Source organism: Atta colombica, unplaced genomic scaffold (genome assembly GCF_001594045.1).
Source record: "Atta colombica isolate Treedump-2 unplaced genomic scaffold, Acol1.0 scaffold38, whole genome shotgun sequence".
In the NCBI taxonomy this organism is placed as follows: domain Eukaryota; kingdom Metazoa; phylum Arthropoda; class Insecta; order Hymenoptera; family Formicidae; genus Atta; species Atta colombica.
Genome location: NW_017259490.1, coordinates 358,584 through 375,693, shown reverse-complemented (window position 1 = coordinate 375,693; position 17,110 = coordinate 358,584). Strand labels below are relative to the sequence as shown.

Genomic DNA, 17,110 nt, shown 5'->3' with positions numbered 1-17,110 from the left:
ATATATATATATATATACGTATATTTTCTTTAACATAAAGCGAAACCGCGCGGCATGATGATGGTGTTTAACGGGCGTACGCGTAGTGAGAGTACTACTACCGTTTTGTATGCGTGTTACTATTTGAGCGGAAAGCAGTGGTACGTTTACCCTTTTATTCGGCTGTAGTTACACACACACACACACACACACACACAAAACACACACACACACACACACACACAAACACACACACACACACACACACACATATATTTATATCTATCAGTAGAGCGTTTCGATATGTTAGATTTACGCCCCTTGCTGCTGCTTCACGTACGTCGTAAAATCTCCGATCTGTCTGTCCTAACTGTATTGTAATGATATTACGAGATATGTGTGTCTGGAAATCTGCATTGCTCGAAGCATATTCCTCCTTTCTATCTATAGAGAATTATCTAGTTATCTTCTTTATAACAAGGTTAAACTATTTAGTTAATTCGTATAGGCGAGAATAGTTTGTGCCTACGTCTGTTTGAATCACGTACGAGGCGTCGATTACTACGAGATGAGCCGTGTCTCCCATTCTCTCCCGGCCCAGAACTGTCTCTCATTCTTTGGCACGTTCTCTATCACTCCGCATCCCTTCTCTCATCTCCGATCTGATCTCGACAGCTCGGTTACAGAAGTCAGTCGATTTAGTCGAAGGACTTGACTGCCACAAAGCTCCAACGCATTTTTCCAACGCAATTAGTTTAGAGCCATCGATTATTTTTCGTGCAATCTACGGAGAATAAAAAAGCACGCCGAATAAAAATATGAGAAAAAGCAACGTTAGTTTCGTGGACGGAAGAGCGTATTACAGAAAACGGACGCAAATGACGACAGACGATCAACCACGATCATTCGCGTCGATCGCGAAGAAATCGGAATGAAGATCGTTATGGGAATTTGGATCTATCTGCTGTTCCATTGCAGTCCTGCCACGAATCAATCCGTTCGATTTTGGAGACCGACCGATCTATGCCGGGCAGGCCGCCCAATTGGCATGCATGGTACCGATAGGCGACACGCCAATTGAGATCGCCTGGATCCACGAGGGCGAACCATTGTCGCAGTTCATGGGATTCAGCGTCGGGAAACTCGGTCCACGGACGAGTATACTACTGATCGAGCCGGTAACACCGGAGCACAGCGGACATTACGCGTGTGTCGCTAGTAATCCGTCGGGCAGGGCGATCCACGAAGCAACCTTACGAGTCCACGGTTAGGTCCAGAGTAAAGAACGGAGCACTGAGAATGACATGACGTTGATAATGATGGTTGAGCGAAGTTTCGGAATGATAATAAAAAAAAAAACAAAATAAAACGCGGGTCCCACGCGAGTATTTAAGTGCAGGCTTAATTGGTTGCATTTTATTCATCGTTGCTGTGACGCTGATCATGTGTTTTTTCCCCTGTTGGCGAAAGCTTTCTGGAATTTCAGTTGATTGGAGCTCGCGCTCAGCTCAACTTGTACAAAAAGCGTTGCTTTTGTCACCAATGACGACTTTCTCGCGCGTACACTCTTTCTCTCGCTATATCTACTTTCTTTTCACACTTTCTATCTCTGCCTCTCTTTCTCTTTCTTTTTGTTTCTGTCTATATTTACTTCTTATCGCTGTAATTTCCTCTTTACTATGTATTTGTCGATATTTCAAGCGAGTGAGTCAATCCGAGTTTCCTTAAGCTCTGAGAATCAATAGCTTTTGCCGAACCGTTGGCCTTTTCCTCGTTTATTTTGCTCTCATCGTCAGCCGCTCTTGTGCGACTTTTTACGTTGGCTTCGATCATCCCTGCGGCGAAATAACGCGACAGGATGTATTTTCCTTTCGCGAATTTCCTTTCTCATCGCGTTTCTACATCTTTCACGAACGCGTTCGCCATTCCCGTAGCACAAATGATTTAAATGCCACTTTTTGTGATCGCAGGATTGCGTAGGTTTCACATGCAAGTTGCATGTGATTCGTCTCGTGTACGTTCGAGTGTCGATTTATACCTCACCGTACCCCCCATTCGCGCTAAAATGCGTCCTTGTACTATGATGACCAACCGACCATCCAACCACATCTCAGAATTCACCCCACGATCAATTCATCACAACCCTATATCCACGAATGGATTCCCCCAATACGCCCCTTCTCAACCCTTGACCATCTCTCATCACACATTTTTGCCTTGTTCATTTTGTAGGCGCGTATGTAGCGTAGATACTTAATATGCATGCATTTATATACATGAACGAGCGTAATCGAATGTTATTAGTAAACGCAGTACAGCATGATGTACTGTGCTCGAATACAAATTCGATAGCGCTTCGTGCATGCTTGCCGTTAAGCTCCTTCAAAGTCTCTTTTTTGCATGCATCTCTTTTCTCTCTCTCTCTCTCTCTCTCTCTCTCTTTCTTTCTCTCTCTTCCTCTCTCTTTTTTCACTTTCTATCTCTCTATTCCATGCATTAGATACCCGCATAATCACTTTAGAATCCCGCATGCCGTGTATTTCATTCATTCGCAGTAGCAGGAGCGTGTCGCGTTTTGTTTTGCATGAGATAAAATTGCTATACAATTCGAGTCTTCATCATTTAACAATATTAAAACTATTTCTATTATCTGATGTTTATATAAGAATAAATGCTAAGCAGCAATTTCATTCACTTATTTTAAATACAGACACTCAATTTTAACAAAATTCAAAAAACTCATTTTTTCAATTTATTTTCATTGTTTCTTTAAATTTCATAGAATATTTCTTAAAGAAAACAAATAATATAGTCTACTATTATTGTAATTACTACACTTGTCTAAATTAATTAAACTTTAGATAATAATTTTATTATTATAAATAAGTTTTGAAACTTTTAAAAAGCAAACGACTCAAGTTTTCAAGCGACTGGCTCCTGGATACTGCACAATCTTATGTACGCAAAAAATACATCGCAACTAATTTATTTATTCTGTAACAGTACCTCCTCGTTGGATCCTGGAACCTACCGATAAAGCATTTGCTCAAGGATCCGATGCACGAGTAGAGTGCAAAGCCGATGGATTCCCCAAGCCTCAAGTCACATGGAAGAGAGCTGCTGGTAAGTACATTAGCAACCGTAGCCTAACAAATAGTAAATCTTTTTACTTGCATACACTTATTATAATACGTTTGTTTCATCTTATAGGAGATACGCCGGGAGATTATACCGATTTGAAATTGAGCAACCCTGACATTAGCGTGGAAGATGGCACTCTCTCTATTAACAATATACAAAAGACAAATGAAGGCTATTACCTTTGTGAGGCTGTTAATGGAATTGGATCAGGCTTATCAGCTGTCATTCTTATTTCGGTTCAAGGTATTTCACGTTTAATCGTTTTGCATCTTGTAATTTCTATTGCGTTTTATACAACTTTTTGCAATATCTTTTTAGCTCCTCCGCAATTTGAAATTAAATTAAGAAATCAAACCGCTCGTCGTGGAGAACCGGCTGTATTGCAATGCGAGGCGCAAGGAGAGAAACCAATCGGTATTTTATGGAACATGAACAATAAGAGATTAGATACAAAGAGTGATCCTCGTTATACTATTCGTGAAGAAATCTTGGCTAACGGAGTACTGTCCGACTTGAGCATTAAACGAACCGAAAGGAGCGATTCTGCCTTGTTCACTTGCGTAGCTACGAATGCCTTCGGTAGTGATGACACTAGCATTAATATGATCGTACAAGGTTGGTTCATATAATTATACATAACATGTTTGAAAAATCAATAAAATATGTAAAGTCATGATCTAATTTATGTATTTATTATAGAGGTGCCAGAAGTTCCATATGGTCTGAAAGTGTTAGATAAATCAGGACGTTCGGTGCAATTATCATGGGCCGCACCTTATGATGGAAACAGTCCGATTAAACGATATGTTATTGAATACAAAATCAGCAAGGGTTCCTGGGAAACTGATATTGATCGAGTGCTCGTACCTGGCTCGCAACAAAACGTAGCTGGAGTATATAATCTAAGACCCGCGACTACCTACCATCTTCGAATCGTCGCTGAAAACGAAATTGGCACATCTGATCCGTCTGACACGGTCACCATTATCACCGCAGAAGAAGCACCTACTGGCCCACCAACTTCTGTCAAAGTGGATGCTCTCGATCAACACACGCTCAAAGTAAGTAGAACAATTACATTGTTAGCCTATATACAGAGCGTTTCAGCAACATTCGTAATAATATTGCTGGAACATTGTTATTGCTGTATGAGCGCTTGGGAATATATATGTAATAAATGTAAATTTCATTAGGTAACGTGGAAACCGCCCCCGCGCGAGGACTGGAACGGTGAGATTCTCGGCTACTATGTTGGATACAGACAGTCGTCGGACAAGCCATACATGTTTGAGACTGTCGACTTCTCCAAGGAAGATATAAAGGAGCATCACTTACAGATTGCAAATCTCAAGACTTACACCCAGTATGGCGTGGTCGTTCAAGCATTTAACAAAGTCGGTTCCGGACCAATGAGCGAGGAACGTAGGCAACATACTGCAGAAGGCGTGCCCGAACAACCGCCTCATGACACTACTTGCACAACTCTTACTTCACAAACTATCAGAGTGTCCTGGGTGTCACCACCACTTAGCGCAGCCAATGGCGTTATCACTGGTTACAAAGTTAGTAAAAACATGACTTGAGAGGGAGGCATAAAATCATTTGCAGTAGCATCTTTAAATATTTGCTTTAGGTCATCTATGGACCGTCCGATACGTGGTACGATGAGAATACGAAAGACACTAAGATTACATCTTCTAGTGAGACTATCCTGCACGGTCTCAAGAAATATACCAATTACAGCATGCAAGTTCTGGCTTTTACATCTGGAGGAGACGGCGTTAAGTCTGCACCAATTCACTGCCAAACTGAGCAAGATGGTAATTAAGAAATCAATATTAATATATTGGTTCATTATGCGAAAGCACATATTTTTGAACATACTATATGTTCCATGTGTCCACTTTCAGCACCTGAAGCTCCTATTGCTATCAAAGCTTTAGTCATGTCTTCGGAATCCATTCTTATCTCATGGCGTCCGCCCAGCCAACCTAATGGAGTTATTTCTCAGTATACTGTTTATACGAAAGCGGACAATGCGGAGGAGCCAACTAATCAGAAAGTACCACCAAATCAACTAACTCATGAAGCGTCTGGATTAGACAAGCAGCAAAGATATGAATTTTGGGTGACCGCTAGCACGAATATTGGTGAAGGTGAAGCTTCCAAGATTGTAACTTTGGGACCAAGTGTTCGAGGTAATTTCTTCATTTAAAATTCACATTTTAGTTGTAACAAATTAAATTTGTGAATCGATTACAATTTTTCATAGTCTGTTATAAATTAAAAAGTATTGTAAGTATTTCATACTTTACTTATAGTACCGGCCAAGATCGCATCGTTTGATGATAAATTCACTGCAACATACAAAGAGGACGTTAAGCTGCCGTGTCTCACTGTCGGTGTACCGGCACCGGAAGTAACATGGAAGGTACGAGGCGCTAATCTTCAAACAACCGAACGATTGAAACAATTACCCGAGGGATCGCTATTCATCAAGGAAGTCGATCGCGCGGACGCTGGAGAATATTCTTGTTACGTGGAAAATTCCTTTGGACATGATACCGTGACTCATCAGTTGGTCGTCCACGGTAAATATTCCAACACATGGAAGTTCTAGTTACTAATTTCAATTATCCATTATGTTAAAATTAATGTTATATTTTTACAGCTCCTCCGCACTCACCGCAAGTTACCCTTACCGCCACCACCACTAATTCTTTGACGATGAAATTACGCCCGCATCCCACGGACAATGCACCGATTCATGGCTATACGATTCACTACAAACCTGAGTTTGGCGATTGGGAAACCGTTCAGATCAGCTCCACAGCACAGAAATATACACTCGAGAATCTGTGGTGCGGTTCCCGATATCAGATTTATGTCACTGCTTATAATGGGTAACTTTACTGCTAAAATCGTAGTAAATTTTTGTAATAAGAAATTTCATACACATGTGAGTTTTCTTGCAGAATCGGAATCGGCGATCCTTCAGACATTCTAAACACGCGCACAAAGGGCTCCAAACCAATCATCCCCGAAGCGGCGAAATTCATTGAGGTATCCACAAATAGCATCTCTTTACACTTGAGCACCTGGTCAGATGGTGGCTGTCCTATGTTGTACTTCGTTGTTGAACACAAGAAGAAGTAAGATGAAAGGATAATTATACGAACATCCAATCTAATATCAAGATAATTAAAGATGCATTTTCTTCAGAATGCAACAGGAATGGAATCAAGTCTCGAACAACGTCAAACCAGGCGGTAATTTTGTAGTATTGGATCTAGACCCCGCTAGCTGGTACCATTTGCGTGTTACGGCTCACAATAATGCTGGTTTCGCCGTGGCCGAGTATGAATTTGCGACTTTGACGGTGACTGGCGGTAAGTATGGGTGGTCGTCTGACACACAGAGGCGCCTCGTAGCCGGTGCCAATGGTGGCTGGATTGAACGGTCGCCGAAACGTTTTCTGTTCCAGGCACCATTGCACCGGCCCGCGAGCTGCCGGACGTGAACAGTGGTAGCAACGATGAAGACCCAATGAAAATTTTCATGGCTAACTTAAATCTGGTCGTACCTGTAGTAGCAGCCATACTCGTAATAATCGTTGCCATCATTGTGATCTGCGTTCTCAGGGGGAAGGGTCACAGTAGCGATAAAGGTAATCATCACAAATCTATTTTCCTCTTTAAACAGGTACGATCGCACCTCCCATACGTAATGGCGGTAATGACAACACTGCGGATGTGAGACGGTATTTCCCATGGTTACCCACCTGGCTCGACGTAAACGTGGTGGTGCCAATTGGTGCGACGGTCGTTGTTATAATAGTAGGAATAGTTGTCATTTGCGTGGCGCTCTCGAGAAGAACTCGAGGCCCGGAACAAACACGGCTGCGAGGTATCTCTTCAGCCGACGAGAAATATTACGAGGGACAATGTATACAAATTTTTTTTAATTACTTTTACTTGTTAAGTCGCATAAAGAACGGTGGAGGTTCATCGGGAAACGAAACTGCAATGAATACGAAATTGCGATGAATACTGCTACTAATGATATTCTCAATTAGCTGATCGAGAAAAGTCAATCGTCAGTCATAGATATTATCATAACAATATTATATTTTGCATTGTCATAATATTATCGTGATAATTTCCTGACGATCGGTCCACGCGTCAACCACCCTAGTCTTGAAATCCTTTCCGCATATTAAATTTCAGAATTTTCCTCTTTCCTACATTTTCCTTTTATTTCACAAGCGTGGGTGATGGCATATATAATCAATATAATCATCGATAATAAGATCAGAAGTAACAAAATGTACATCCATAATTATTAGATTGAGCGTTTTTATTTCAGACGACGTAGTCTACCAGCAAACCGGAGTTGGCGGCGCTACCTTGGACAAACGCAGATCTGATCTTCGCGATGAATTGGGATACATCGCACCCCCGAATCGCAAGCTTCCACCTGTACCCGGCTCAAATTACAACACCTGTGATCGTATCAAGCGAGGTACAGTTATAAGTAAGCCCAACTGCCAACACTTACCTTTTAGATCAATTTCTCAACTTGTCTAGTTGTTGTCATATTGGCACGATAGTTCCTTCTTTCATCTTTTCTCAAAGGATACACATCGAGATTTGCACATACATAGGTTCCCAAGATAGGTTCCCAGTCAGTGTCAGATCCCCAAGCCAGACAGAACCCATATACACGATCAATGCCAGTTTCTTTTTTCGTTCGCCATGCTTTGAAATGTTCTTATATACGTTATCGAGTTTGTATGTCCCTCCAGCGGAAACATAACGTTCGTTCCTACTTGTTTGCGCTTTTCCCGCCGTTGGTGCCTAACGAGTGTCGATTGTATCGATTTGCGTATTAATCAAACGATTATTAGTAATAAAGAGTTCCTTCTCCCCAGAGCTCAAATCCTCTAAACTCTTTAAAGAGAACAGGGCTATTATATAGTTGGCGGGAACGAATCTTGATAGGCACCAGCGTGTCGTACGACCTTTGTAGTATGTGTTCGATAGGTGGAACTGGCTCATTAAGGAGTCACTCGACGTGGGATCCGAGGCGACACATGTATGAGGAATTGAGTCACTACGCACCCAATAGGAGATGCCCACCACCACCACCACGTATGGGCAGCGCGGATGGTCTTTCGCACAGAGGTTGGTAATAGCAATTTTGGTTAACGGGCATTTGGCATTCGCCCGATCGCCCTAGAGACTGATAATCGCAGGCTGGAGCCGGCGATGTTGCTGGCTCGTACCAGCCGGTCTTCGTAAGTCCCCTCTCGTTTCGTGAAACCTCACATCACTTTAACGGCACGTCTCGTTTCTCGATGTTTGCATGTTTCCGCATGCCTGCGCTCATAGCACGCCGACAAATAACACGAACCACATATAGGAAGGAATTACATTCATTCATGCATTGTCTTTTCTAAGATAGAAGTCTCTATGTCCGTTATGTCGATTTTTAGGATTTTTAGAGGATGGATAAGAGGAATTTTGAATATTTCAAATAGATAATTAAAATTAAAATGATTAAAATGACTGACTGCGATATTCACTGCCAGTATTAAAAATCTATACGTACATATAGATTTTTAGTACGCTTTTAGTCAGCAAATATTCGAACACAATCTAATTAATTGAAGACTATAGCAAAAAATTAGGAAAGTTACTTTATAAAAATATTTTGTATGTTGTATTACCGTTATTCATTACTGATTCTAAAAGTTTTAACTTATCATCATTATCGTTTATATTAAAAAACAGTTGTTACAATTTTCGTTATAAATAAAGAAATATAATGTTGCTATTACTAACGATGTTATAATAATTAGTAACGCGTTGCTTTCCAATCTTGAATATAACATTATTTTATAATGTTGTATAACAAAGATTATGTAAATAATCGATAAAATGATCGGATTCAAATTTATTTAAATACATTTTGCACGATCAATTTTTGAAGGTTTAATGATTTAATAGAATGAGAATCGAAGAAAGAAGAAGCATTAAAATGAGCAAAAGGAATTTTTTGATCTTTAAATCTGAATATAAGTGTGTAGAATTAATAGTAAGTATTGCTTGCAAATATTTTTTTCGATTCCATTCTTAATCAAACTGTATTTAGAAATTGTTGTTAATAGGTAAAAATTTACACACAGGAAGCAATCTTTATAGCAATCTGTATTGTTCAACAATGTCTCGTAGATTTTCCATCTATAGTGGCAGAGTCTACCCTGGTTGATTGTCCATTTTTAGGTATGGAGGATGAGATCTGCCCATACGCTACGTTCCATTTATTGGGGTTCCGCGAGGAAATGGATCCGAGCAAAGCTATGCAATTCCAGACTTTCCCTCATCCAGGAAATGGCCATTCTGGCACTATGGGACCACCCGTAGGACATCCGACTAACGCTTCTGCTCATAGTCGCTCTGGATCTCAGTCTATGGTATTTTATAATTCTTTTTCATATTTAAACAATAAGCAACATATTCGCAAATTATTATATTATAAATATTAAAAGATTTCCGATATTTGTAAAAATGGCATTAAATCACAGGCAATGAAGAGGCTTTCAAAAAAACCCTATTAATAAATATGTTACTTAAAAAACGTCCAACAATAAGATATACATAAAAATGCAAAAAAGAAATATATAAAGAAAAGAAATATATATAAAAAAAAAATAAAAAATAAAGAAAAAGATAAAAAAATATAATAGAGACAGTACATCCCTAATATAATTACCGCTGGAATCGCGATCGATTTTTCTCACAGCCTCGTCAAAACGGTCGCTACTCTCGAGTACCATCCCAAGGAGGCGGCAGCGGCACGCACAATGTCTTTTCACCCGAATATGACGATCCGGCTAACTGCGCTCCAGAGGAAGACCAGTACGGATCACAGTACGGACAATACGGTGCACCTTACGATCATTACGGATCTCGCGGATCGGTCGGACGTCGTAGTGTAGGCTCGGCTCGCAACCTTCCCATCTCTGGCTCACCGGAACCGCCTCCACCACCACCGAGAAACCATCAGGATCAGAATAATTCCAGCTTCAATGATAGCAAGGAGAGCAACGAGATTAGCGAGGCCGAGTGTGATCGCGATCAGCTTGTCAACCGCAACTACGGCGGTCAGTAGAAAGATTCACGACAGCTCGGAGAGAACGAGGGAGATCATGAAGCTCGACCTGATCCGACACGGGAAGTCGTAAAATTCGCCTTTCCCGCTCGAATCTTGCGTCCAGTGACATGCTTCTTCTCGAGAAATGATCTCGTTCTGATTCAATCCTACTTCTGATGCTCGTTTCATTATGCATTAAGCATTATTAGGCGTACGGCGGCTCATTATGCGGACGTATCGCATGGCGGGCGAGTCACGAATGAAGAAGACTCGCCGTGGACTTATGTGTTTTTCTTTCTTTTTTTTTTGTCTTTTTTAATCCTAATCGTTTATATAGTTTTTCCACAAATTGCATGTTACGTGTTGTCGTAGTAGTTTAATCGTTGTGTCAATCGTGCCGTGTGTTTTTCTATTTCAGTGAATGCTCGCGGCAAGGACGGCATGACCACCGAGGAGATGCGTAAACTCATTGAGAGGTCAGTAGAGCGCGAGTGAGCTTGGTTAACGGTGAACGGTTTTAATGGCGTTACACCGTTCCTGCCGCTGTGTCTCGAGCGATTTTACTTTCGCGAGAGCTGTAATTACCGTGTATTGTACCGTGTCAAAATGTCCCACGGGCATTTTCCGAATCGAGCGATGTATCACGATCGCTCACCGCGGCATAGACCGCAATTCCGATTCGCCTCCATGATTTTCAATTTTTCTTTAAAGAATCACGCTATCGATCAATCCTTTCGATTCGCATCCTCGCTATATATCTTCATTATACTATTAATATATACTTGATTATTTGTGCGCAATTGAATTGTCGATTGACAACGATCGAGTGCACGGTGGTTCGATCTTCGAAGAGTCTCGAATACTCAACTATTTATCTATTTAACGAACGTTTGATCTTTTCTTGTTTCATGACTAATTACTCAGGAAGCCGTAAGTTCGTTAAACATAATCAAATCAGGATGTACAAACGTTAAAAAACATGTGAAGAGCTTTTGAGATGCGTCATATCATTTTTCCACTGATTTTCATCATCCCATTGAAGTTCGGCTACCCAATTTGTTTTGCGACGAGCAGAGTAGACGACCTTTCAAAACATTGCTTTCGGACATGACAAAGTCCCCAATCTCCATCGAAAATGCTTACTAACATGAAATGCGTTCGCATGCTTTAATGAATAATGCCATGTATAACATGTAGTTGTGTAACTAATGCAAAGCTAAAATGTGCAATAGGGATAATACGCTGATCGTATTTCCACTGCAGCTGTTGCTATTGTCACCGCTTTTCGAATCCTATTCGGAGCTGCTTATGTCGCTAACGACTGATATGTTTACAATCGTCATTATTATATTTTGTTTATTCATAGCATTATCACTGCCATCATCGTTGCTAGTTGTTATAGCGCATGTTTTCGTACAATTTGCCTGCAGAGATCTCTTTCTTATATAGCATTTAATATATTGTTCTTTTATTTCAAAAGTGATACAAAAATGAAGTTTCTCAGAAAAGTAGAAAAACAATTTCTCAATTTAATAGAAAATTATTGACTAATCAAGGAATAATATTGTGCAAAAAGAATATATTTTTAATATGATTAAATGTCATTTTCACGATCATTGAAAAACTACCCTTTTTGAATTGTGATCATTTTTTTAAACTCTTTTTTGAGTTGTGATGATTTTTTTTTAACTACCCTTTTTAAGTTTTGATAATTTTAACAATTTTTTATAAAATTATTTTAATTCAAACTTTTTGATGATTGATAAAGTAATGTTTATCTAATTATTCTAACTCATTTACAATAACATCTAGAGAATCATGTTTTTTTAGTTGTATCACTTTTAAAGTAAGGGAATGACGAAGCTGAACAAATTTTTTAATACTAAACATAAATATAATGAAAAATTTGCTTAAAATTTATTGAATATACAATAAAAAATGGCGCGGAAGAGATCTCTTTGAATGAATGGGATTGTTGGTAAAATGATCGATCGACGTCGGATAAAAAACGCAAACTCCTGTTGCAGAAACGAAGCTCCCGGCCGGCAAACCGGCGGCCCCCACGGCGGTCACGGGGGACTCCTCACACCCTACGATACTGTGGCAGTGTAACCTGTAAATCGTCATCTTCCGTGATCTTCCGCCTCTCTCGATAGCCGGCGGCCGTGAGAAAAGGAGCTGAGAGACGCGGAAATGAAGCGCACGCTAACTCTTCCCCCGGTGCTGTCGTCGGTCCAATTTGCAACGATTTACGATAGAAATTAGAAACGTCGTCGCGAGTAGATAGATTCGATTACCGTGTAAGGTGTACGCGTATTGATATCATCTCGAGATCATATGATTACGGACGAGGATTCTGCAGCCCGCCTCGCGAAATAGGATCGCCTCCTTCGCTCTTGCGACCATATCACACAACTTTTCTCTTTCTCTCGGCCTTCCGCTCTTTCATTGTATTTCCTCGGGTACGTTCGTTTATATTTGATCCTGAGGGAAGGCCAATTTGAAACTGCCTTGTTTTTGATAAATCTTTTTGGATAGGTTTAATCGATTATGCGCATTCGAGAAGGCTAAACTCAAGACTGTCTGTATCTACTGCCCTTCCTGCGAAGGAGGCACAGCGATTCGTGAGGTCAGCCATACTTCGTTCGTAACTTTTTTACGAGTCCTGGAATTTCTCGCGCACGTTCGATTACATCTGAAATTTTTTTATACCTACAGCTATAGAAAGCTATGACCTGCGTTTTAATACGTGTCTTCCTCGATGACGTGCGATCAGACTCAATGATTTGTAAATGTATATTTGACGACACGAACTTATAAATTAATCGTCTATCTCCGCACACACATACACATGACGAAATATTTCGATTATCGGAGACACTGAGGGGAATTTGAATCTTCTCGCACTATATTCGTCGAACGTGCACGAGATCTTGGAGGCTCATGAGACTGCCGCGAGAGATTTGTCCTGTAGGAAGGCGAACACAGCCGGAAGTCGTGTTCGCGGACTGTTCAGTTGCGGCAGAGACGCGGCCCGCGATGGTGCTCTCGGCGACGATGGATTTAACGGGGGTCTTCTGATATACAATATATATCCAGGATATAATCCTAGGTTACATTCGCAGGAGTTGCGAAGGATAATGGAAAAAAAAAAGAAAGAAAGAAAGGAAACGTATAAACGACATATATGCGTATACATGAGATTAGCTGGTCGCTTTTTAAGTCATGGTTGTGCCACACTGCCGCTCCCTGCGGGCGTACGATATATAGATACATACGTACACATATACTATATACATATACTGTACGATTTATAATTTCGTAACGAAGGTTGTGTCCCCGCCCTTGTCCCTGCTCCCTTTTCGTCCTTTTTGCCCTTTATTCCCCTTGATGATCGGTGATCTTGAGTCTCGTGGTCTCGACGTCGCGGAGAGCAAGATTTATAGGGTACGTCGTCGCATTTTCGTCTTTCGTCGTCGTCCTTGTAGTAATCCGTTTAGGCGATCGATTCGAGACATTCCTATATTGTTCGCTCGAAAGGGGATAAGTCCCGTACACGAAACACCGATCGACTGTCCGTAGGAAGAACAACGCGGCAAGCCATTGAGGGAACGCTTCGATATACACACGGCAGGCCAGCCAAAGCCTCATAACATTACGATACATGATCGCCACGCGCGCTGGCGCGTGCACGCAAAATACGCCACACTACACTTGCTGTCGTCCTATATGATATAAATATTTAGTCCGCTCTGTATACACCTAATTATTCCGCCCCTCCCCCTCCTCGTGCTAATCTTCTATTGATCAATTACGCGACGTACCGTACGTAAGATTCACTGATATCGCGACGATGATCGTTACAGGTGTAAGCGATTCGAGTAATAAAAGAAGTTGATTTAACGTAGATAGTTTGTAAGTCGGACGGATGGTCGCGAGAAGGCGATCGTTGATTTTCGCGACGAGGCGAGAAGTCGGGATCTGGTTAACGGAATGTATACCTCAGGACGCAAATCGAAGATGGTCTGTCTGTCCGCGATCGGACGATTGATCTTTTGCTGGTTCGATGAACGAAGCGGATGCTTCTTGAGCTTCTTCGCATATGCACCAGCCCGACATCGCGCAACGCCGCGGCCACGACGCCGCGTCTCATAGTTCGTTTTTATCACGATACTATTTCTAGATATATACATAATATACAAATATAAATATAAATATATATTATATATACACTAACTATATATACATACATACATTGTAAGTAGCTATTTCTAGGTGTCGCATTTGTTTGCCGAGGCGATGCGCGAGCCGACTACCAGTTGGGCGACTAGACCAAGAAGCATTCTCGAAAAATTACTATCACGTGGGTATCAATTATATTCCCGTGTATTTAACTCTCACCGTGTGAGACTCGGACAAACTGTATGTTGTGAATTATTGTTCTTATTGATGTTATCATGAACTCATTTCATCCAATCTATTACATCGATTGAAAGAAAATATTTTGTGAAATTTATTTGATATTATTATTCTGGTGCTAATTACATTTTAAAGTCAATTTCATTCAAGCCGCAATTTATGGCCTAAATTGATACTGCCATCGTTTTTTATTACTCACTGCACTCAGAGATAAATATATAGCGATATAGTAACTATACAGGTTTTGTATTATGTAGAATTAACGAATCTACATAGTTGAATAAACTATTTTATATTTTATAATTGCAATGACTATAAAATAGTCATTCAACTATATGCGCGTACATTAACTTTACATAATATAAAACTTGTATATAATTATCTCATCTACTATATAGAGTTGCTGTTACTATGTCTTTCTTCTGTGAGTGTGGGTTGGGATTAAAATTGTAAAAATGCGTACATATAGGCTGTAAAGAGAAAATTTTCGAGATGTTGGAATAGAACTTGAAGGGTGCTTCGTCCGTTCGAGTCGCTTCTGCTCTCGCAGAGGAATTCCTACCCTCTGCCACTCGAAACTGGTTGCGGCTCGACGCGCCAACGCACTTTTACTCATCGATGTGATTTTAAAAGGCTACGCAAAAAGCCTCGTGTCTCGTGTATATGTTACAATCGCGCTCTTACCGTAATTAACGTATCTCGTCCCAAATCACCCTTTACGATTTACAGTATCACGTTCTAATCACGTAACTCGCCCCCGCGAAACTTTGTCGCTTTGAATCGCTTCCGAATTTAACCAGAACTAATACGGCACAGGCCGATAATGATGATAACAATGATGATGATAATGATATTAATGCATTCGTATATAGTAATACGATCACGTCCGCGCGCGCTATCTTGGTCGCGGTTTTTAACTTTTGTCTTAAGCGAAGTGGACGTCCGCGACGTCGCACAGGTGATAAACGTTTATGTTGTAAGCGGTCCGGGGTGACCGGCAAAAGAGGCTATGAACGAGGCACATTTTTAATGTAGATAATCAGTTTAATCGATTTTCGATTAACTTCGGCTAAACATTAAATGTTTTTCGCAGAAACGTTGACGATGATGAGTAATATTCAAAGACTGAGAATTTTACGTCCATGTTTGCTTATCGCTTCATCCATCTCTCACTCGCGATTGCTTTGTCCACACAGTAGCATTCTCATAGGATTGATGTATGCCATCCTCGTGCCTTTCTTGCCGGATACCCCCCGTGCCCATCGTTCGCTCGTCGCGCTTCTCGTGATCGACGTTATATATATAGGTACTACGTAGTAATTCTTTGCAAGATTCGACGTTACTTTTTTGAGGGACGCCGCGAAGCGTGTCGCTCGCTTATGTATGCTTGATTGATAATATTGCGTTGAAAGCATTTGGCTGTTCTTTTCGTACGACGGCGAGCGCGGTTCTTCGAGCTCGTGTTCTCTCCCCTTTTCATCCATACCTTCCCATCGCGTTGCCTGTCAAACTCGAAGCGTTTCCTTCGCGTCCTTTTGACGATCCTCACGTTACGTGCGAAAGAATTCGCGGGAACGTGATCTCACGTTTGATAGTGGAAAAGTAAATGAAAAACAAAAAAAGAAAAAAAAAATACGCGCAACATCCTCCGCGCTCGAGGAGACTCGAGGATCCGCTCGCAGTGTACCGTTTCCTCTCAACGCCACTATTTTATGTTTTTGTACCAAAGTTGTAGCATCTAACTTTGCGTTGAATAAATAAACCTTAAAATGGTCGATTCGTGTTTCTTCAATCCTTTATTAATTATTTATAACAAAACTGGAAATGTTTGCTATAAACATTTATGTGTGTTTCAATAACTATTACTATCTTAAATATCTTTGAATTTATTTGTGCAGATGAGAATGCTTCAGAGATTTCAAAGTCAACTTTGTTTTTTATTATAAATGAAATTATTTTTTTTTAATATAATTCCTCTAGTTATTCTGCATAACAAACATCTACTGCAAACATCTATTCAATCTACATGAGACGCAAAATGTCGTAAGTTTGTTGAGTCGTAAGTTTATTGCGTCAACCAATCCGATGCATCAATTTTAAAAATGACACTTCGAAATTGGCTACTTGTACTATCGTAACATTAAAAAATTTTTAAACATTTTTTTCTGTTTTTCATATGTCGAATTTATCATAGTCAGTTAAAACAAACAATTTATTCTTTCAAGTTATTTTTTTAAATAAATCATAGTTTTTATTATTTATACGCTTCAATAAAGATATTAGTATCATTATTTTGTTCCTATTACTGTCCCAGCTAAATATTCATAAAATCAATTTGTGTTCCTATATTCCAGAATAGAACAGGAAATAATAATGAAATATTTGGATGATTATATGAACGTTTCTTGTATACATC

At 40.3% G+C, this 17,110-nt stretch overlaps 1 protein-coding gene across 1 annotated transcript in view; it reads left to right on the top strand.

Annotated features, from left to right (window-relative positions):
- The window catches only part of LOC108690964 (Down syndrome cell adhesion molecule-like protein Dscam2), a 37,330-nt gene extending 22,915 nt beyond the window's left edge, over positions 1–14,415 (top strand). Inside the window, 20 exon segments of the mRNA XM_018198522.1 lie at positions 958–1,245; positions 2,983–3,102; positions 3,190–3,363; positions 3,439–3,735; positions 3,820–4,181; positions 4,314–4,682; positions 4,754–4,940; positions 5,031–5,318; positions 5,442–5,711; positions 5,792–6,023; positions 6,096–6,272; positions 6,343–6,509; positions 6,605–6,787; positions 6,823–7,026; positions 7,486–7,653; positions 8,163–8,303; positions 9,354–9,595; positions 9,925–10,285; positions 10,694–10,751; positions 12,303–14,415. Coding sequence (XP_018054011.1) covers positions 958–1,245; positions 2,983–3,102; positions 3,190–3,363; positions 3,439–3,735; positions 3,820–4,181; positions 4,314–4,682; positions 4,754–4,940; positions 5,031–5,318; positions 5,442–5,711; positions 5,792–6,023; positions 6,096–6,272; positions 6,343–6,509; positions 6,605–6,787; positions 6,823–7,026; positions 7,486–7,653; positions 8,163–8,303; positions 9,354–9,595; positions 9,925–10,285; positions 10,694–10,751; positions 12,303–12,387 — 4,373 coding nt within the window. The 3' untranslated portion in view covers positions 12,388–14,415.
- The last annotated feature ends 2,695 nt before the right edge of the window (positions 14,416–17,110 follow it).